Here is a 24,660-nt window from a genome sequence, read left to right as displayed (position 1 = left end):
ATGCCTCACAAAGGACAAAACTTTTCCTTTTTTTTTGCTATATGAAGAGACCTCTGCTCTTGAAAGCCAGTATTTTTGTACCCTGTTCATTGGATGTTTGCTCCGTACTGGTAATATAAGATTTCTTCTAGCTTAATTTCCACCTGTAATACAAATTAACAAGGCAACTCCCATAGCCTTCCATATCATCCAACTTTTCTTGATGTGGAGAGAAAATTCTGTACGTGAAACTTCCTGGCAGATTAAAACTGTGTGCCAGACCGAGACTCGAACTTGGGACCTTTGCCTTTCACGGGCAAGTGCTCTACCATCTGAGCTACCCAAGCACGACTCATGACCCGTCCTCACAGCTTCAGTTCTGCCAGTACCTCGTCTCCTAACTTCCAAGGCAAAGTCTCAGTCCGGCACACAGTTTTAATGTGTCAGAAAGTTTCATATCGGTGCACACTCCGCTGCAGAGTGAAAATCTTATACTGGAATTCTGTACATATTGGGTCAACCCAACACCTTGTGCCATACAGGTCAGCTATCCACATGCCACCACACAAGCTGCAGCAATGATTAGCAAACAGGACTCACAGCTTTGGGAAAGAGTGATATACAAATTAAGGTTTTCAGTGGTTTCCCTAATCACATGAGGCAGATGCCAAGATGATTCTGTTGAAAATTCCACGGCCAATTTCTGTATCCAACCGTATCATATACTGTGTGTCTAACCATATCATCTACTGTGTGTTTAATCTCATCAACAACAGGACAAGTAATTGTAATCTTCCTTAAACATTTGACATTATAAGATACCAGTAAAAACCTAAATCCAAAATGGTGTGTGTTACATAAACTGAACACATGCAAACAATGATGAAATGTCAAATGGGGGAAAAATAAAACCTCAAAGCAGTTCAAGTACCTTGCTTCACTCTGTTCTGCGACTTCTTGGAATAATTCCAAGTAAATAGTGGAGTAATACCGTCAGAAACATTCTATCAACTGAAAGTTAATACCATTGTAAAATATATTATGGATGCTATTACATTCTGCTTTGTGATTTAATTGTTATGGCATAATGAGGAAAGTAATGTACATGAAACGTCATATAAAACCAATCATGCACTTGTTAACGCACCTTCTGATTTTAAGTAGATGAAGTCTTACACAGCCTAAAACTTATGTCATATGTGTGTTCTCTTTTGTGCATAAATTGATACACCCTAGCCATATGAAGAGTCATGTATTCTTTTATGTGCAATATTCCCTAAAGCAAATAGTAGATTTTTACAGTAATTGAGAAAGAGAGCTCCTTGAATACACCAACATTTGTGAAAATTGCGATACCTGGGCAGGATGGCCCACATTAATTTAAACTTGGAGGCTCTTAGCATGGTGTACTAGTAATCAATGAATGAGTAAGGCTTTACAGAGATGTAGTATATACAAACCAGTGGTGTCCTATTACATTGTTAAAATGAATAGTGTTACAAGATCTTTTACAGCACGTCACATGTACTGCAGGCATGAGTGAATAACGGACTGCATAATGTAATAATAGCACAAGAAGGCCACTGTCTTTCCTGTATTGTCATAAAAGACCATATAGTTTTGTCAACAGTAGACCACTGTACCTGTGTGTGATGACGGTCTGGTGTTGTCTGCTGTGGCTTGGATTTGTAGCAGATTACCGTTATTTTGATTTATATGGTGCAGAAATCACAAATCCTTCAGCGTTTAAAGGGCCACATGCGTAACATCACTTGCATGCTGAGTGGCATTCTTTTTTCTGATGAGACATGCTTCAGTGTCTCCAATAGCAATGATGGCACACATTTTACACTGTTCAGTCAAGTTAATATGCCCACCTGCATGTAGGAATGGAAATAGTGCCTAAGGATACATGCGTATTTGTGCTGATCCAATTTGCCTTCCAGAATGACAAAAAAATTCCTCAGATTAATGCTCATCCTCCAGCCTGGACCCTTCCAGCGCTTGGTGCAGGGTGTTTGCTTTCAGACCTTCCATGTAGCACACACCAAGGGCTATCTCTGATGGAGCATAAAACGTGTTTCGTGTCACCACTCAATAGACATCCAACTGTGGTATTTGGGTGCAAATTCCAGCCTTCATCACTGATGAACAACAGTCAGCATGGTTGCACGAACAAGGCACCTGCTACAGAGACCCATATGCACCATTGCTCGCTATATGGTCATCAACGAAATGCTGTTGGTGGCCCCTTGGTTTATCTGCATGGTTAATTGCTGAACAGTTGAATGTCAGTTCCCTGTTTAAATAACTGCAGCTATCGTTCACCCCTTTTACCTATAGCCCGTGGTTCACCACCACACCGGTTTCGGATAGTACCATTTTGCCATGCTCGGTATAATTTAACCACAATGGCACATGAACTGTTTACAAACTCAGCCATTTTAGAAATGCTTCCACCCTTGGCCTGAAAGCCAATCATCATGCCCTTCTGGATGTCAGATAAATTGCTCCATTTCTGTATTAAAGTGCTGGTTACATTGTTTCCTGCATCCCCTCAACACTTTATACAGCCTCCACTGCTAGTGCTGCCATCTGACATCTATGGGTGATTATTGTTCATTGAAGTTGAACGTAGGCAGTGGGCACATAAATGTGACTGGATCATGTAGATGTCACTGTAGTGAATCCAGTCTGATAGCTTGTACTCCTGAGTGGCTTAGCAGACAAATTTTGTGATAGACTGGGGCACCATTGGATACAGCATGTAATATCAATTCCTACATATTGACAGCAATGTTGTACAGCCCCTTCTTCAGACAATTATACACAGTATACAACAGCAGGATACTGTATGGCAGCATGTGAAAAAAATGTTAAAACAATTATTGAATAATAATGGGAACCATGATTACCTAGTAAATATTTTTGTCTGATATCTTACCCATCAAACATGAATGAAATGTGGTCAGTTCCCAACTTGATCCTAATGGTTGTCCATCAACTACTGTTGATGCTTTGTTGGCAACCATACAAACATCGTATCTTGGTACCCTCTGCTTTCATGCCATAGCCCTTAGAAGCTCTGATTGCCATCATATGAGTCAGCTCGTAAGCACTCATTTTTTAATTCTGCAGAATATGGTTGAAGTGTGCATGCAGTTTTATAGCAGGTACTTTAAAATTTTGATACAAATTACCTTTTATCCCAGTGTACTAAATCCGGAAAGTAAAGCTCATAGAGACCCATATACGAGGGTAAATCGATTATTATCCACAAAGTAGTTATAAAATTGTATTATAATCAAATAGGAAACTTAAGAGAACATCATTTTTCGACAGTCTCCTTGTGTGTCAGCGCGCTTGGTCCATCATTGTACGAGCTTCGTGATGCCCTCATAAGAGAAGGTTCTCAGTTTAGCTGTGAGCCAGGAATGCACCGCTTCTTTCACTGCTTCATCTGAAGCAAATCAATGGCCCCTTAATGCCTGTCTGAGCAGACCAAACAAGTGATAGTCGGAAGGGGGCAAGATCAGGAGGATGATTCAGTACCTCAAATTTGAGTTTCTGGAGCGTTTCAGCAGTGTGGGAAGCAGTGCATGGACAGGCATTGTCGTGCAACAACACAACACCTTTTGACAGCAATCCTTGGCATTTGCTTCGAATTGCAGGCTTTAGCCTGGCAGCAAGCATCTCACTGTACGTACATTGTTTATTGTTGTGCCCTTTTCCCCCTAATGTACCATTACTGGACCTTGTGTGTGTCTCAAAAAACTGTAAGCATGTTTTCTTGCAGGCGGTGGGGTCTTGAACTTCTTTTTGCATGGCGAATTTGGATGTTTCCATTCCATTCCCTGCCACTTACTCTCCAGCTTGTAATGATGGATCCACGTATTGTCACCAGTAATAATCCTGTCTAAGAAGTTGTCCCCTTCGTTACCATAGAGATCCAAATGTTTTTTGCAGAAGTCCAAGCATGTTTGTTTATGCAACTGTGTGAGTTGTTTTGGGATCCATCTTGCCAAACTTTATGAAACCCAAGTCTGTTGTGGATGGTTTTGTAGGCAGAACCATGACTAATTTGCAGATGATATGCCACTTCGTCAGTAGTTAATCATCTGTCTAAGAGAATCATTTCACGTGAACGCTCAATGGTTTCTTCATTGTGGCGGTAAACGGTCGTCTGGCTCCTTCATTGTGCGTAACAGTTGTGTGACCATTTCAAAATTTTTCAATCCATTCGTAGACGCTCTGTTGTGGCAAAACTCTGTTCCCATACTGTACGAAAACTTAGCCGTTTTGATGAATTTCGGCTCCTAATACACCTTCCAGCCACAAAAACGGATCACTGAACGTTGCTCTTCTTTGGCGCAAATAGACAGCGGAGCAGCCATGTTAACAGTACGGCAGCAATAATGAAACTAACCCAGCAGCTTGAAAATTGCGAAGATATAACCACAAATAAACAATGCATGTGTCATCAATGTAAAATGACAGTACTACCAAAATAAACAAAAATATAACTAAATTGCAATTTAGATAATAATTGACTTAACCTCGTACAAAGAATGAGAGAGCGACCGGGGAGGGGGGGGGGGGGAGATATTACAAGTCAATGTTGCTTTCAAAGAATACATTGGAAAGAAATAGTTATTAAAATGTGCTGCAGATAGCTTTTTTCTTTTTCTTCATTAACAAAATTTCAGCCATTCTGTAAACAATTTGATATAATATTACCTCAATAATTAGGTGGGTATATTCATTCTTACAACAAATATTGTTGAGAATCTTACGAAAAGGATAGACTGCTACTCACCATAAAGATGACACACTGAGTTGCAGACAGGTGCCATGAAAAGACTGTTGCAGATTAAGCTTTCTGCCACAGATTAAGCTTTCTGCCAAAGTCTTCTTCTAAAAACATACACACAAGCAAGCACACCTCATGCAAACACAAATAAACTTTGTTGCAAACTTTTGATCAAGAATGAACACTCTGACTTCAGCAAAGTCTTTATGTGTAATTGCTTTTTGAAGAATTCTGCAGAAGTTCTCGGCCAAACACAAAAATAGCAAGAATGTGTTCAAAATACGATGATCTTTGAAAAGTATGACTCTGTAGATCATGCACTTTTCTGACATACACATTTAGATATATGATGTGGCACTTGCGTAAATAACTAATGTTAAAATTTTTGTGAAGAATGGATGAAATGGAATTATGATATATGAAAAAGTAGTTCATTTTAAAAGGTTTAACATCAAGGATGTACTGCAAGTACCTTCACTTGGGAAAAACAGCTGTTGAGAGAATCAAGTGCCTTGAGCATTCCTCTGACTATCTCAGTTTGTAACTGTAGATAGACAAACCACAGTGCAGCATATCACTCAATGATGGAGAAAAACAACAAAAACAATAACAGCAACTGATCATGAGCTGATACAGGGTGGTACGCATATGCCTACCAATTTAAGTAATTACAGGAATGTGGTGAATGCTAGTAGTAATTTAATAGAGTTATGAAAAACAAGGACATACTGTAAATTAGCAGCTACTACGAGAGGCATTCAATAATTAATGCCCCACATTTTGTTTAAAAGCCTTTAACATACGTAGACAAACATCATTGGTGCTTCACGTTTGATGTTTGTTCTATGCACTGGTGAAGTTTCGAACTGTTCTGGCAGATGGCAGAGCCATAGTACTGCGTCCAAATGGCGTCTACATATGACTCACATTACAAGCAGAGTGCTGTTACTGAATTCTTGTGTGCAGAGAAAGAAACCATGGTGAACATCCATAAACGTTTTTGTGCTGCGTATAGTGATGCTGCAGTTGATAGGGGTACAGTTGGGCGATGGATAAAGAAAGTTACAGCCTCAGGAAATGCAGAAACAGAGCTCCATGAACAGCCATGCTCGGGACATCATGTCGCAGCCACTGCTCCAGACATGCTCAATTGTGCAGATACAATTATTCATGCCGACCAGCGCATCACAACTCAACAATTGGCTCTACATCTGTCGGTCAGCATTGAAAATGCTTCTTCAATGATTGAGACACTCAGATGTTCAAAGAGGTGCTCATAGTGGACCATAAGATTCGAAGAAAGGTCATTTCATCTGAATTGTTGCAGCATTTTGAGAGCAACAGAGAAGCGTTTCTGTCACAGGTCATTGTAGGGAATGAAAGCTGAGTGCACCACTTTGCGCCGGAAACAAAAAGGCAGTCCATGGGGTGGCATCACCCTCATTCAGCACAAAAGAAGAAATTCCAGACAACCCCCTCCTCTGGAAAAGTCACGGTGACAGTCTTCTGAGATTGTGATGGCGTTGTTGTTGTGGATGTGATGCCAAGAGGATCAACCATCAATTCAGAGGCATACGTGAAGACTCTGAATAAACTCAAGAACCATTTCCGATGTGTTCGATCATACAAGATTCCAGCAGAAATCTTGCTCCAACGTGATAATGCACACCCACACAGTAGTCTGAGAACATGGGAACACATCGCCAAATTGGGTTGGACACCATTGCCTCATCCAACCTACAGTCCAGACCTGGCACCCTCGGACTTCCACGTCTTTGGGCTACTTAAAGATTCTCTCGGGGAACGCGCTCTGAAGATGACGAGTGTGTCAGTCATGCTGTGACAAGAGCTTTTACCAGCAAGGAATACGTGCTCTTCCACAACGTTGGCATATGGCCATAGAACGTGGTGGAGACTACATAGAAAAATAGGATATGGAAAAGACATGTTGATGTACATTGTCACCAAATTCTGATTCTTTAACAATAAATATGTTATGAGAAAAAAATAAGTGGGGCATTACTTATTGAATGACCCTCGTACAATATGCAACATTTATCAGCAGACCTCATTACACCACACCTTCAAAATAGCTTCCTCCACATATCTCATTTGCCTTGATGCACTGATGAAGGCATCACTGGAAGGATTTTATATCACAACATAATAAATCCTGTAGACTTGTACTTATTTCACAGCAGATGGAGTCTGAAGTTCAGGAACTATCTGCAAACAATTGGCAAAAGTATTTTCCTCCACATAATCCCAGAGTAAGAAATCCAGTGCTGTTAAATCTGGAGAATGGAATAGTCACGTTACTACACCAGAGTGGTATACAACATGCTATAAATATGTTTGAGGATTACATACTTCGTTTAACGTAAAATCCAGGATGGAATGTGACAATATTGTGAAAAGGAATGTTGCTACTCAGCATATAGAGGAAATGCTGAGTCACAAATAGGCACAATAAAAAGACTGTCATAAACATAGCTTTTGGTATAAAGGGACGTACCCTTTGCCATGCATCTCACAATGGTATACATGGGAAACTCCTCAACAGCATTTATGTGGTTTTCATGATTCTGTTCTGGCTCTAATTCTTTCTTAATCTGCAAAATGAATCAGAACCCTTCATGGGCACCAGCAGAAATTTGTCCAGAGGAAAGGGGGCAGGGTAAGACTCTAAAATTGTCATTTTTGGTATATACGAGTTCATCAGTTTTGAGACATATTGTCACCAGAACTAAATTTTATAGGTGACATAAGAAACATATTGCTTCCCAAAGGATAGATTGTTATCCACTTGTTTCTGGAAGTGAATCAGAATTTTGTAATTAAACTGAATGAAAACTCTGTATTCCAGATTCTGTGGAGAGCGGGGTGGGTGTTAAGGTGGACTGACTGACTGAAGAAATGAATACTGACAAAGAGAGAGAGGGGCTGGCCAGTACTTACCTCAGCTCAGTACAGCCGATAGATACACAAAACAGAACAGAAAATTTATGTTCCTAGCTTTCGGAACTTTGTTCCTTCATCAGGGAGGAGAGAGGGGAAAGAAAGGGAATAAGGGAAAGTGGATTCAGTTACAACCCAGGTTATGAAACAACAGGGAAAGGAAAACAGGGAGGGTAGTAAGGATGGAGGCATGGTTGTCAGAGCGAAGCCAAAGATATCATGGAGGTGTGCTCCGATGGGTTAGGCAATTGCATGCAGTGAGCAGAAGATATGAATTTCAGTTCGAGTTGGCATAAATTCTCAACTGTCACTATATATTCATTACACGCACATCAAAAAAAGTTTTGCATTACCCCAGTTCCCAGAATTCCTGAAGATAGACACTGACTGTAGATATCGTATCACAGCCACAGTCCCTTTGACTGTTCAGAGATGTAAACAACCATGCATGAGCAGCACGTATTAGATGGAGGGGGTCCAACAGCCGATCAGTTCCAGTCATTCCACCAGGAAGGACGTACACGGTTTGGGTTGTCTGTAGTTGAACCATGCCTAGATGGTCAGTACTATGATTCAATCATCTCCACATTGTTACTTTGTGCCAGGAAAGGCTCTCAACAAGGGAAGCGTCCAGGTGTCTCAGAAAGAACCAAAGTGGTGATGTTTGGACATGGAGGAGATACAGAGAGACAGGAACTGTTGATATGCCTCGCTCAGGCTGCAGGGGATGAGCGCTACCTACGGATTATGTCTCCGAGGAACCCTGACAGCAACCGCACCATGTTGAATAATGTTTTTCGTGCAGCCACAGGACGTTGTGTTATGACTCAAACTGTGCGCAATTGGCTGCATGATGCGCAACTCCTTTCCCGATGTTCATCTTTGCAACCATGACACCGTGCAGTGCGGTACAGATCGGCCCAACAACATGCCGAATGGACTGCTCAGGATTGGCATCACATTCTCTTCACCGATGAGTGTCGCATGTGCCTTCAAACAGACAATCGTTGGAGACGTGTTTGAAGGCAACCCAGCCAGCCTTAGAGACACTGTCCAGCGAGTGCAGCAAGGTAAAGTTTCCCTGCTGTTTTGGAGTGGCATTATGTGGTGACATGGTACGCCGCTGGTGGTCATGGAAGGCGCTGTAACAGCTATAGGATACGTGAACTCCAACTGATAGTGCAACCACATCGGCAGCATATTGGAGAGGCATCAGTTTTCATGTGTGACAATTCGCGCCCTCATCTTTTGACCGACATCCTTCACGAAAACGACATCACTTGACTAGAGTGGCCAGCATGTTCTCCAGGCATGCACCCTATCAAACATGCCTGGGATAGATTGAAAAGGGCTGTTTATGGACGACATGACCCACCAACCACTCTGAGGGATCTATGCCGAATCGCTGTTGAGTAGTGCGACAATTTGGACCAACAGTGCCTTGATGAATTTGTGGATAGTATGCCAAGGTGAATACAGGCATGCATCAATGCAAGGGGACGTGGTACTGGGTATTAGAGGTACCTGTATGTACAGCAATCTGGACCACCACCTCTGATGGTCTCATTGTATGGCGGTACAACATGCAATGTGTGGTTTTCGTGAGCAATAAAAAGGGCAGAAATGATGTTTATGTTGATCTCTACCAATTTTCTGTATAGGTTCCAGAACTCTCGGAATCGAAGTGGTGCAAAACTTTTTTTGATGTGTTTATTTCCTTTTTCTTTAAAAATAAATAAAAACGCGTGCGCCCACACACACACACACACACACACACACACACACACACACACACACTAGAAAGTACAACTCTATGTATGCAAATATGCTGATGTAAGTAAAGTGCTGGAATTTTCTGAGAAGCAAAGGAAGAAAGTAAAGTCTTGATTATAGCATAATTAGAGGCAGACCGTAAGTCTGTATTAAACGAAGATGTCGGGCAATCAGCCTTTACGCATTCAGAGAAAGCACTCAACTTTTTTAATGAAACTGAATGTAGCAGACATAATAATTGTACTTTATCCTTATAAGGCTAAGACAGAATGCTTTTTCCGGCTTGTTGACATTACAGGTGTGTGACAACTATCATTTTCATGAGGATTCCCCTTCTAATTCTTCCTGGAAGGATTGTATGTAGCACTTGCTTGGAGTATTTCATGGGCCTCCAGTCTGTCAGTGTGAGGTCCTTTGCTGCATCTATACTTCGAGACCTCATTTATGAAAAATAAATGACCACTAAATGTCTGTTGTAGTGCCTCAAGAATTTCGGTGTAAATTCTAAAGACACTCAGCCTTATCTCGAACACCCGATACTTTAAGTATGAGTGTGGACGAGGGGAACGTATCTACTGCGCCACACGTTTCTGTGTGCAGGTCGGAAGTTTGTTATGAGAAGACAGTAAGCGTGACTGTTTAATGATGCCGACAAGTGTTTGCCACCAGTGCCACAGAAGCCGTGATGAAAAGCACAAAAAATAATTTAATAGTATTCTTTGATGTGTTAATGAAAGTGATTATTGTAGAAAATGAGAAATGAACAACTGACTATAGACTTTTATCTTACTTCATGTCTTAGCTCTGAACAATGCAAGACGGATGTGACATCTATAAATTATTTGGTTGTTAAAACCAGGCAATTGTGATTATATTTAATTGTATCTAATGGTTATCGGCATAGTTGACTTGCAATAGTTTGTATGCTTACGTGAAACTTGTGGAAATGAAAATATACCCGATCTGAACCGAAAGTATGAGGGTACCGAGTTATTTCTAGTGATAGAGTATTTTTTAGTTCCTCTAACCAGCATCATTTCTTCGGAGAAGAAGTTGTGGAAATTGATGCAGCCGCATATCCAGAGAAGAGGATCGGCTGAACGTTTCAAGTAAGTCAACTGAAGTGAGAGAGGTGCGAAGTTCACAATCTAGTTTTGCACCGCTTCTCTCATCACCAAAACCGTTAGACTGTTTCTAACATGATCCTAATCTGGACACCCAACAGGTACTTCTAAAGATATCTCATACCTGAATACTTTATTGGTCTTTCGCAGTATTCAGTTGCCACTTCAATACACCAGGGCAAGATCTGCCAATGTCCTGTTAAGTATATACACAGTTTATAATTTTTGGACACATTCCATTTTACTATAGACGACTAACACTAATTTGACTACAGAGAACTCATCCATTTTTTGGAAAAAAGGATCTAGGAACATGGTTACAATTAAATTATTCTCTCACCTATATGACAAAATTTTCTTGCGAAGTAATGCTACCTGAAAATTTTGTTTAGTGATGGAATGTCATTAAAAATGATCATTTAGAACAGATTGAAAAACAAGTGGGGGTGGGGTGTGGCTGTGGCCTTTCTGAGGTAACAGCTCTATTGAAATGAAATGAATCAAGGAAATGCACAAGTAATCAAACACTTGGCAACCTTAACATTACTGCATGACAACACTTGTTATTTCCTGAGCTGTGCTGTGTCAACAAGGCACACATCAATCATCTGCAGATGACTGGTTACTTTTCCAAATGTATCTCTTGTCTTCCTCCTGAAACTTTCATATTGTATTGTAACATTATAAAAACACAACTACGCCCAAAAAATGACGACTCTTCTTAACACACCGTCAATTTACTCAAGTATTTAACATATACTTTATCTCTGAACACACAGTTACTAACTGCTTTTTCTATACATAATATAACACAGATGGGAAGTACATTATCACAATAATTAGCTCACTATATCAGAGAGGTGTAATTATGACTGTATAACAGAAGCCGTGTAAACTAAAAATTACTAATAAGTTGAAAACTAGCACTAGTTGTACTACGATTTTGAAGGCAAAGATATCCTTGGAAATGTGAAAATAAATAGAAGGAAATTCAGGCAGAAAACATTAATGTATACAAGGCAGGTATGTGCATCCCAACAGTCCATGCCAGTGACTTTCCCAACAGCAACAGGACAGCTACTAAAAGTATCTTACAGCATGAACTGCTTTGCAATATCAGTCCGATAAAGCAAGAAGAAAACATGCAGCCAAGCAATATTTACATTCATGATATCTGCACTTAAAAGCTGTACCTACATTTTTCATATTCTATCATTAATAATGTGCTGATTTTCTCCACTATCTTCCTTTCCATTGCATGGCTACACAGTACTTCGCCTATCTGATGTGTGTGGTTTTCATAAACATTTCTTCTTTCATTATATAAAAAATTCTAGCCTCTGATAATATTAAGGTACAGTAAGTGCTAAGGATATCATGCAGTGTAGTGTGTTAAGTAGTAGGAATAGCAATACTAATAATAATCTTCTCGATGTTTATTCAAAATTTTCTGTAAAGGCATTCATTAAAACACTTTTTAACAACTCTTCAGAATCTCTTCTAACAGTGCAAAAAAAAAAAGGCTTTTACTACACTCCATGTTCCAGCCATTCCTAGCCTGGTTGTCAACACTGGAGTGAACACTACACTGGGCCACTGTTTTTCTTCTATCTACTAGAATTTCTATCTCAGACAACAATCAACATTTAATCATCTATGTGCATGCTGCAGGTAGACACAGCAGATGATGCTACTGGCTGGAGTGACACACACACACACACACACACACACACACACACACACACACACACAGTTTCTTCCCAGTGTATGTCACATCACCACCCGCCTTCATGTGCACACCAGTTAAGTGTCAGAGCTACACCAAAATGTTATGTAGAATATCTAGCATTTTTCAGAGGGGAATCCCACAAGCTGAAGATGCATATAAATTGGCAATTATTTGTAAAGATGTCTCCCACAGAAATCTCTGTTGCAATACTCAATAATTGTGTGGATTACTTCCTCTATTAGTAATGTAGCACTGGTTCTGTTTTACAGTTTAAAATGGCACCTGCATTTCACCTCATTTTTCACATGTAAGGCCATGGTACAGTTTTATATTTCAGTACTTGGGAAAGAAAGTTATAACTCAAAAACTTTTTTTTTGCAAACCAAAATTTATTTGTACAGGAAACAGCCTATCAAACTATTTTTCTACATAGTTGTCACCACTGCACATACATTTCTCATAGCAAGGAAACAACTTTTCTATGCCCTCTTCACAGAATGATGCCACTAGTAGAGACAGTCGCTGCTGAACACTGCGTTTTGTGTCATTACCACCGTCAAAGCACCTTCCTTTAAAATCAAGCTTCATGGTCAAGAACAAGTGGTAGTCACAAGGTGCGAGATTGAGACTGTACAGTTGATTATCATACTGTTCCCAACCAAATTGTTGAATAATGTTTTGAGCAACACCAACAGAATGAGGACATGCATTTTTATGAAGCAACGTAACACCATGACTGAGCATTAACACTGTACAAGTCTGATTTCACACATTCTGACAACCACTTCTTGAACTTTTAAGTATGATTTTGGAGGAATGTGCTTTGACAGTGATGATGACACAAAAACCGTTCAGCAGTGGCTGTCTTCACTGGCGGCATCTTTCTACGAAGAGAGCACAGAAGAGATGGTTTCTTGCCATGAAGAATGTCTGAACAATGGTGGCGACTATGTAGAAAAAAGATTAAGACAAGCTGGGTCTTGTAATAAATTTTGGTTTGAAAAATGTTTGAGTTTTCTTCCGAAACGGTACTAACTTTCTGGGTATGTCTCATACTTTGATTTTACTGGTCACTGGAGGTACAGGTTAAATCAAAATTAGCACAGATGCTAGAGTGTTATTCCTTGCACACTAACAGAACAAAAATATCTAACAAAATTTCATCCCATGTATATTTCCAGTAGAAAGCTGAACTCAAACAAAGGCAATTTGGCAATACTGTGACCACAGGTTCAAGTACCTTGAATCAATACTATGTAATTTGCACTGCCAACTTTGTGCAGTGGGCAGTTTTACGTCACAAAGATCAAATTTTATTCTGGTTCTAGGCATTTTATTTTCATCATTTTCTCTGCATGATATATCGGGCTTCTTAATTGTTATATTAACAATTACAGTAGGTCTTTTAGGATACATGCACAACTGTCCAGCATTAACATAATTTGGTGTACAATCTTTTATATTATTCCACATTCAACTGTGTATTTTGGCTTTAAACTTTTACTCTGTTCCCCTCCATGCAATCTGTTTCCATTATATCCCTGCTATCAGTGCACTCAATTAGTACCAACTATCTGGCTTACTGCTGTCATGCTTGAAACATTTCTCTAAGACACTACATTACCAGTAGGTTTAGCAACCCCTTCACAGGTTACATTACAGTACTCCGGCAACATATGTCCAAGAACTGGTAGTGCACTTGTATGCTCCTTGTGACTGGTTGATGCAACTAGTAACTAAATGTTTGTTAATGCAGGGAGGTCACTTCAAGCATCTGCTCTGGAGAGTATACAGGGTAGCCAGAAACAGTCTGAAAAGCTTTCAGGGCAGTTTGGGCTCAGAAATAATTGTTAAGAAAAAGAAATTCAATACATTGCACCACCTCCGTGTTCATTAGTACTGAAGTTGGCCAAATTGTTTGGTTTCCTAAAACCAAACAAGAGAGCGATACAAAAATCGGACATAGGATTGTAAGGATGGAACCTGAGCTAAAGGCCGAGCAGCCTCGTACACCATTATCTACACTATGACAACAAATGACACTAATTAGATGTCAGGCTACTTTAATTGGTGCATGCAATGGCTCGATTAACTTCACTGGTAATTAACTCAGAAATTGTGCACTGCATTGAATTTTTATTTCTCAGCACAACCTACCTAGCAACACCCTTACAAGCTTTTCACACTGTGTGACTACACATTCTGTGACAGACATGTTGTCATCGAGTATTCAAAATATCGGTATTACAAGATACCGATGTTATGGAACATAGTGTGTTTAACATATTCACATTGGCATATTTTGTAGTCATTCCTGACTCAGCAAATTTATTTTTAAGCTGATTATTACTCTTCATGATTATTTTAGACTAATGACTTATGTTCAATCCAAACAAAAGTCTAGTTTTACGATACATATACTTTAAGCAAGTGTGTGTGTGTGTGTGTGTGTGTGTGTGTGTGTGTGTGTGTGTGTGTGTGTGTTACAACACTATTGGCAAGATTTAAAAAAATTACACAAAGACCTGGTACTGAATGGCTTTGAGTATTCTACTGGGAAACACTACCCAGTGCACTAACTGAGCACACAGGTATGCATTATTGACTTCAGGAACCCTTTTTTTATTACAATATTTCCAAATTGCCTTTCTTTCAAGTCCTTTTTTTACGAAAGATATGCATTTTGTTATAAATTTTTATACTGTTAATATGCAATGAATCTAACAGTGACTCCCAAGTGTTCTATTTGTTCATCCTCAATTGTTGTTGTTGTCTTCAGTCCTGAGACTGGTTTGATGCCGCTCTCTAAATATGCAGAACTATATCATTTTTTACTAAATTTGCTTCCTGTTGCTGTCTGTCTGATACACAACAGTGATAACTGATGAAGTGGTCATGGAAGCAAAAGAGAGATCTTTCAGCAGTTATCAAATTATTATCTTTGTTTTGAAAACGTTTCCCTTTTTCTTTAAGTCCCAGTGGATTTTCACATTGCAGAGAGTACCATGTGACTAGCTATGATAATATATTGTGATCATTTTCACAGCATTTGGCTTGATAAGACTGTAAATTGAAAGTCATTCCACAAAGTCTAAAGCTGGATAGTATCTTATTAACATATGCAACATTTGGAAATATAGAAAAGAAAAGTTATGGTGCAGAACACAAAAGTGTGATGGATGAGTAGAACTAGGCTAATCAGGCACATATTTAAAACTCACAAATACTGCATCTACATAGTTACATGATAATTGTGAAAGTGTGCTCACAAGGAAGTAACATATATTGTTGCATCAATTTACAGTGAACTGTATCCCTGGAACTGAATGAATTTACAAATTCGGCATAAATTAAACAAAAAGAAAAAGAAAACTACCTTGATATTAATGTGTTCAAGAAAAGGTGAAGGGAAATGTAACAACTTGCATCACAGTTTATTCTACATATGTGGTACAGAAATAAAACAAGCAAATAAACTTTAAATAGTAATATTTTTATTTCATCCTTGTACAGACTGCAACTTGACCTGAAGGATGGGTCCACACATTGTTTAAAATATTAAAAACAGCCATTAGTATAGAAATCTGGATAAATGTGACATCCCTGTGGCAGTAAAGAAGTAAGCAGTAATATCAGAGACTGGTTTCCCCATACTAATGACTGACAGGCTGCCTTCCAACTCAATGAAGAAAGATTTTAATGATGAGTAAAAATTACAACACAAGTTGGTTTTGCTGACAATGGCCTGACGTGAAAAGTTCTTCACCTACAAAGATGTTTTCTGGCACACTAAGACCTTTGTTTCCTGGCACACTTAAAACTTTACACAACCTAGTTCTGTAGGCAAGTTGTGGACAGAAAAATTTACTGAAAGCTGTGAACCCATCTCAGCTAACATATCTTGAAAAACAGTATTTAAACAGTTTCCTAGTGGCCAATAAGTTCGGTGAATGTCATGTCAAGGTCATCACATATGTACTTGTACTTCTCCTTCTCGTGTACCAACTCATCTGCAAAGAAATTGACAACAGAATAGATATCAAAGAAATAAGAGAAAATATTCCTTTAGCAATGAACATTGCATTTGCCAATGGATTCTAATATGGCACAGCAAAATTTGTCATTTTTCCTTTATCAGTACTGACTACAAAGCAGTGCTTCATTACAAAACAAAGCTTGCAAAAGCACTACATAGGAAAAGCAACTGGAACTACTAGCAGGCTGATACTGGTAACCAGTTAACCAAGAAGCCATTTCATTTTACGTGTCCTCTACCAAACTAGTCCTAATTTCAAAACAGGACAAAAATGGGGAAAAAAATGCTAGTTCAATGATTGACTAACAGATGATGCAAGCATTGAAATTTACAAATGTACATTATACAGGCATTCAATATACAGTTCTCCAATTTGTGACAATAGTCCATGTTGTCCCTACCTTTTTAAACTCTCGAGACACACAAAGTTATGAAACAATAATGCATAAAAAATGTTACAACTGAAGTTACAATACAAGAATTGTTTCAAAAATAAAAAGTTTAAAAGGAATCCAAAAACTTCTAGATTACAAAAATAATAATCATCTTGTTTGATAGAGGCTTTACTTCTAATTCTGTTCGTAGGAACACTAGTACATAAAACTGTGTCATTCACTGTTCTAGGATAATGGGTTAGAATGATTCTAAAATACAAAGCAATTTCTGGATGCAGGCAGCCATAGACTGTGTGATGTAAATGGTGATTTTGTGAAGTAGCAGTAGCAGTACAGTATTGATGGCACACACCGAAACCGCCCAACACTGCCTGTCATTAATTGTTCACAAGATTAATTCTACGAAGGCAGAATCCAAATCGTCACCAATTATCTTGTATTTCTCCTTCTCTATCACCAGCTCATCTGCAAAGTGGAACAAATATAAATTAAGATATACAATGATGCAATGTAATAAAAATGGAGACCACCTGAAGTATTTTAGACACTTTAATAATTCTTATTACCCCCAAGTTTGATAGTAACTGTGGGAATTTAGGAAGGACAAATGGATAATTGATTTAGGAGAAGGTGAATAAACATACACAAAAGAGAAAAATTAAAAACATGCTGTTTTAATGCACTGACACTCTACAACAACTCAAATTAATTGCACAAACAGGAGCTGCTTTTGTGCAGCTGTTTGCTTCTATTGAGAAATTAGGACGTGACTGGAATAAGCTAAAATCAACAGTGCAAAATTTATAAAATAACCATGCTAATATTAAACATTTTTATTACCCAACACTGTTAGATATACAACATAACTATGATAAAATTTACAAATTAATACTAATTTAACACAATAAATAAGCATATGAAGATGAGGCAGTATAACAGTTTCATTTCACATATCATCCAGTTTTCTTTATTTAAAAAATGCAAATAATGATACATTCAGCAACAAAAATATAAAACTCTTCATACTGTGTTATAGTTTTAGTGTCATCTACAAAAATTAAATATTACTTAAAAGTACTAGGGAGCAAAATAATAATAAAAACATCCATGCAATTTAGGCATTCATGCAAAACAGGAATTTTGCTCTGGATATGAAGTGTAACACCATAGAAGTACCAGTATTGTACTTTGTCTTTTGAAGAATAGGAAGGCACTACAGATTCATTGTTTCTTTAACAATACTGTGCTTTCGATTACAAAAATGTTGGCAGTAAACTGTTTTTATCACTGTCAACACATTGCAGGAAAAAATGAAAGCTTGTTATTTAGTAAGGTACTGTACTATTATTTGCACAACTATTACATAGAAAACTGTAATAAATATTTATCTTCCCCAGCAGTTGCTTATGCTTATTTACAGTTTCATACTCAGACAGTAATCAATCAATATGGCTACTGCAGAAGCACACTTAACACACCAAACTAGATTTATTGATTATTAACTATCATTTCAATGATGTCACACTGTGCTGTTTGAAACACTCATCAATAAATTGATTTAAGCAAACCATTTGGGAAACACTATATCTGACTAACCACATAGAACGATAGAAAAATCTGTAGCACCAATAATGTTGACTTGAACACAATATAAATGCTTACATAAAGTACTTTGAGAATTGTGTCCAATTCCAGTTCACAATGCGCTAGTAGCATCTCACTACATCTCTCAATACCTCAATTTTCATATTAATACCAACAAACCACTACTGCATTCTGGAATGTAATGGAGAATGAATATTTGTGCCACAGGCCCTACTTCAAACTATCTGAACAGAACAAAAAAGAAATAAAAAGTAATACACTGGAAGTAGTTCAGTTTTGAAGTGATGAATGTTTCAATTTGTGGGCTTGGGGAAAGTAGGGACTTTTTCATCAAACCTGGGGATTTCTGAGCACGCAACACGATTAAGTCATCTTAATGCCACAGTAGGGCGCAGGATTACATATTCTGAATATCATGCAAGGTTGCCTCCATCTCTTCCTGCAGCAGTTTATTCTTCTCTTTCTCAGCCAATAGGTCATCTGTAAACAGTGGGTTTGATGTTCACTCACACACGTGTACACAAACACAAATTATTAATAAGTCAGTGTCAAACACAGTTAGAACATATTTAGTATCATGAATTAAATTACATTTAACAGGATGATTAAAAGGTAGTGAAGGACGTCAGTTCCTCATATTTTAACATTTTCCTTGTCTTAATAAAAATGTTGTCTAGTTTCTTACTTGCAAGAAATTTTCCCATTAAGAAAAAGCAAATTGTCTAGAATCTCATTTGTTCTTAAGACTTTATAGACTGTAGCACTGGCTGAGGACCTGGAACTGTGTTTTGCCCCTTTTGAAATCTTAGCAAAATATCACACTGCAAAAAAACAGTCTAAAGCTTTTATTTCACAAACTGCATTGATCTATTTAGCAATTGCAGAATCTATGAATATAAATTCAGCACTGCTATTAGTTATTTTGTCCCTCACAATGACAAATACTTAATCATGAACAATTTCTGGCATTTGTTAAATTTATTCTCTACTGAAATTAACACACGAACTGAAATGAAAATAAGAAGCAATGAAGAAACAACTTTATTCTGTTGCCTATCGATATTACTAACAACACAGTTGTTTATGATGTGGGAATTTTACATTCCACAATGTACTTGATGGGGCTGTAAAAATTACACACAGGAAAAGGAATTAAAGTTGTATGGAGATATGAACATGGAAACTTAAGGTGAACAAAGTTTAGACATGCCAAAAATAGTACCACACATTAGCAACACAGATCTGAAAATAAACAACAAATTTCAGTGGTGACAGTTGGATTCCAACTTCCTTCATTCTCCTGTTTTAACCATCTTCAGCTAACTTAAATAAAAATTTTAAATTTACAAAGTTAATTCTGAACTTCAACACAGAAAACAATTCTAAGCTTCACACACACACACACACACACACACACACAGCAAGAACAAAATTATGTTCTGATAACAGTTGATAAGATACAAATTTCAATAATTTAACAGTTTACCTTTGTATGTAAGAACTTTCTTTTAGTAACTTGTTTCACAAGTAATTGATAAGTAATTCTTGTTAATAGCAGATTCATCTTTCGCATGGCCTAGGTGTTGCCGAAGCTTCTAAATCCCTATATTTTTCCTATGGTACTGAGAGCTAGCAATAAAATATTGATTACAGCAAGGTATTAAATTTCTGCCTTACGCAAGCGCATCTATGTATAATGAGCACCATCAATAAATAACATTGTCTTGTACCAATCCAGCTTTGTTTTACAATTGTGAGCCTGTACCTATTCATTCATTATTGCTTCAGCTAACACAGTGTAAAGTTGTGCTGTCATACATCAAGTGAGCAGCAGTGATATACAATAAACAGTGGGCCAAGTGAGAAAAATTTACGGTCTGTGCAAGAAAATTACCCCGATTCTAAGCAAGCGGCACTATCCCACAATGAGGCAGTTGTCTGCGAAATAATTAATCTAATAAGGGGTTGGCTGGAATCTGATGCAACTACACAGTTTAATGCTTTGAGTGGGTCATTACTGTGTGATAACACTTACATGCGGCGACACACTCATATGAGAGTATGTTATTAGTGTTAAATTAAACAGTAATTTAACTCTTAATATGTGTGTTTTATCATTGTTTAATTAAACTGACTTGTTCATATATGTATGCCTTGGCAACATAAAGACAGCTATTCTTCACATGTGAAGAAAATACAGCATACACCACCTAACGTTATAAAAAATGGCAGGGCCACTCGAGGGTTAACACTAATAATAATTCTGTATGTCTCAATGGCCGGGCACAAGTCTTAATTGAATACCATTTTGGTGGCTCTCATGTGCTCTCGAGCCGACAGCCCCCAGAGCCACTCACCCATCCAAATACGAACTGGGTTCAATGATGCTAACTTTGGTGAATGGTTAAGAACCTGTGAATCCAACACGATATGGCCACTGGCTTTAAATGTATTTAATGAATGTTGCTTCCTCACCATAGTGTATTACCCAAAGCTGAGCTAACACAATGGGGTAATCGTGTTCCTACACGGAGAAGTGCTGAAACAGCAATAATGCAATCTCATAAAACCAACTTGTACACATACTCTTATGGGAAGGCTTTTGTTCTTGCACCTCCTTTCACATATATTTGTGTTTCTCTATCATCTGCCAGGAACAGTATAACCGTAGAACCCAACCAATGCCTTACTGCAGCAAGACATCCAAGATTCTGTCACAGATTACTGCTAAAGAGTATTTGTGGTCTGTCGGATATACGGTATTCCCTCTTGCCGCCCCCCCCCCCCCCCCCCCCGAAGATGAAAATGGACGCACATACAAATTCTATCTTTAGTCAGATAATAACTCTTAATTACCCACTATGGCACTTCAGATGTCTATCATGTTTAAGGTGTTACTTCTTTACAAAATCTTCATTGGTGTGTTCAATAGAATTGCTTGTACCCACATATAAATGCAAATGTTCTAATGTAACCTCACAACATTTAACAACACTTTATACATGTTTCAGTGTTTTCAGAACTAATTTACATTGCTCACTGATTTAAATAACTGTATACAAACTGTATCATTTGAAATCATAGTCCAATTTGTATCTTTTAATCAACTGCACCAAGAATTAATGTCACCATTAATTGCACATCAGCATGCTTGTTAGAAACCATGATGCAGAATATTATAAGACTGTGGGATTCTAGAACAAATACATTTCATTTCAGGAAACTACTGCCTATGCATTATGTGCTCAGAATTCTAAACAAAAATACTTTGCAATTGCTCAAAAAATACAGAAAAATTTACTATTGCAATTCAACAGAAGCGAAATAATTACTTACAATAGTGCAGCAAAATTTCTGTGCCTTAATAAAACTCAAAACAACATTATATTTAAATCAAATACAGAAATTTTTGAAAAGTGAACTAAACCTCTTTTGAGTATCTCTGAAATGGACTATCACCTGAAATGCCTGATATTTACAGTAACACTATTCCAAATATCCTATTTTTCTGCCAGAACTGTCAAGGAAAACTTTTAGACGCAAACCTTTCATTATATATAGCAAAACGTCAAACCATATCAAGAAAGCTCTAGCATATAAGTAATCCTTCTAACATTCAAGAGTAAACCAGAAAGCAAGAAAGAAAATGGAAATTGTGTTTATGCTTCTTTAGAATGTTATTTTTTTCTGAGCTACAATGTTATGTGAAAATAACACACTGTTGACTTTCAACAAAGGAAGGAAGAATATCAGATTTTCTGTGACAGTATTTTAGGAGATTTTCTTTCTGCAAGGAATTAAAACAATTAAGGGCTATTTACTTCATAATTAACCAGAAACTGTTTAGCAGTAGAAGTCGAGCTGAAACTACTACACAAGAAAAATCCTTTTAAGTGGCACTGTTTTTCCAACATACATGGTGGTCTATATGGGGACACCTACTTTTAAAGGTATTTTCTTTCTTTCTCCCCTTGCCTTGAGACAACTCTGGCAGACCTGAAGACTATATCTGTATTTCAAAATAAATTCCAAACATGTGAACGAGTACTTACCCTCAAGCCTGTCGACCTCCTTCTGCAACTTCTGCACTGACCTTTCAGCAAACTCAGCTCTGGCTTCAGCCTGAGAATTTAAACAATGGAAATTTCACACAATTAGAAATAAATTTTAAGAGCAAGAATGAACAAGTAACATTCAATGAAACATTCCCAAATTTATTTAGAATCTAAACTTCCAGAGCTGTTGAGTATATAAGAGATAAAAAGTCTGAATGGGAAAGGTTCTGCATGTTTGTAGATAAACATATACCAAATAGCAGTTCAGTTTGTAGTGAAGCTTTCCTACATCTGATGCCATTTTTCATTGATTCAGCCACTAAGAATCAAATAAGGAGAATTTACAATTTCAAAGAATCTGAACTACTACAGTGAGAAACTGCTAACCACAAATGCAATTGTGTTCTTTCCATTACTGTGCTTGACCTTCATTTGAATTACTTTACAAATGTTAAATTTAATTTTAACAGAACTGTTATTAAGTATGACGAGAATTCCCAAATAAATGTGTTTTTACCTGCAACCTTTTTTTTAAACACTAAAACTGATGTTTTTGTTTGGCACTAATCACAGATTTAATTCTTGTATGTTAATTCATTTAAATCCATTTTTTTCAGTACTAATAATAATGGCAGCAAAACAAGGTGTTTATGTTGTGTTGTTGATCTTGCTGCACTTCATTTTTTAATTTTACTTTAAACGATACTCAGTGACATCCAATTTTCTCAACTTAATAAGCTATGCTATTTGTTTACTTTCCAGCATGCAATGAAATTTCTTACATATTTTAGTGCTGTTTGATATTTGTATTTGATTATATTTAACATCCCTCTCAATAAGACCAGTGATTTTGCAATTTACTGTAACAGCACCGATTTGCACTACAGAACTATCTTTCTCTGAAACTAAGTCTCCTCTCCCCACAAAATATTTTTGATTCTCCCCACTAAATAGTTTTGACTATTTGTTGTTAGGTCAGCAACAAAATCTACTTCATACAGGCTACTTTAAGCCCTGTTCAAGGCCTTATTTTGACAATTTCTCCACAAACAGCTTGTTGTACAACCAGTATCACAGTTAGCACAACTTAATATTTTCGAGGCTGCCACAATGTGTAAAGAAAATTAAGGTGACAAAACTTGTATGACATATCTTTTTTTAACTGATTTCAATTTGCAGATTAGAACATACAATTTTAATACACAAAACATATACTACGGACTGCTTATTTGGAAACTCCAAATATGGGAAATACTACACAAACTGGAATGATGTTCATATTTCATGCACTTAAGTACAGAACAGTTAGGGAATTTTGCAAACAAATTTTTTTTCAAACATGTTTGCTGATACACAATGAGCACTTGGCTCTTACAGTAATAAAATGACACAGTCTCTTAAATGAGTAGTTTGCATACATATTTTGAATAGGGTCTGACTGAAAACATGAAGCTTAATTAAACCACACCTGCCACTCATAACAGAGAAAAGAAAAATTAATAATGGAGTAGATTTGCAACATGTGTTGTTTGGAAAGGGCCACTCAAAAGTACTGATCATACTTAAACACCATTGTTTTTGCTCAATACAAAGATTGTTCTAAGCTCCACACCCGTTTACAAGACATAGTCCAACTAATGATGTATTCAATTTCCTTCCACTGACTTAGCCAGTTAGTTACAGAGGTAAGAGGAGGGTACACAGTTTAATTTATATTCAGATCACATTGTACACTAGGTTACAATGTTACACGAGGGAAAGGTGGGTGAGGAATCCTACGATCAAATGAACTCTGCCTTTAGACCACACATTTCATTCTAAGAATATTAAGTCACAGCAGCCAGAGACTGCAGTCGTGTGTACATTGCGTTTCCATGGTTGTGTGTAATCTATTTCTGATGAAGGCCTTGCTTGCTGATAGCTCACTTTCTGACAGACTTTTTGTTGTGCCTCTCCACATGTTAGCAGCTCCACTATATGGTGAGTATCATAATATTGTTACATTCCAAGTCTTTATTACAGTTTACCTTTTAAAATTATATAGCTGTAAATAGCTGGCTGCAACGTATGTACACACATTTACAAAGAACTACATTATATTGAAGTAGTGTAAATATATCTAACTGTATCTTCAATAATTCATCTAATTAAAAGTAGTATGATATATCAATTAATGTGTGTTGTCCTCCTCCCTCC

At 37.5% G+C, this 24,660-nt stretch overlaps 1 protein-coding gene across 17 annotated transcripts in view; it reads right to left on the bottom strand.

The window, feature by feature from the left end:
- Nucleotides 1-15,845: 15,845 nt before the first annotated feature.
- LOC124709012 (tropomyosin) overlaps nt 15,846-24,660 on the bottom strand; it is a 158,414-nt gene continuing 149,599 nt past the window's right edge. For 7 of the 17 annotated variants that reach the window (XM_047240654.1, XM_047240655.1, XM_047240653.1 and 4 more), the window contains 2 exons: nt 22,462-22,531; nt 17,463-18,889 (listed from right to left, as the gene is read on the bottom strand). In XM_047240654.1, coding sequence (XP_047096610.1) covers nt 18,807-18,889; nt 22,462-22,531 — 153 coding nt within the window. In that variant the 3' untranslated portion in view covers nt 17,463-18,806. Of the gene's footprint in view, nt 17,270-17,462; nt 18,890-22,461; nt 22,532-24,660 lie in introns of those variants that run through there. The other 10 variants (XM_047240652.1, XM_047240650.1, XM_047240645.1 and 7 more) reach the window with 2 other exon arrangements.

This window comes from Schistocerca piceifrons, chromosome 7, assembly GCF_021461385.2.
Source record: "Schistocerca piceifrons isolate TAMUIC-IGC-003096 chromosome 7, iqSchPice1.1, whole genome shotgun sequence".
NCBI lineage: Eukaryota > Metazoa > Arthropoda > Insecta > Orthoptera > Acrididae > Schistocerca > Schistocerca piceifrons.
Note: the sequence above shows the minus strand (reverse complement) of the source record. Positions and strands in the feature narration are given on the sequence as shown.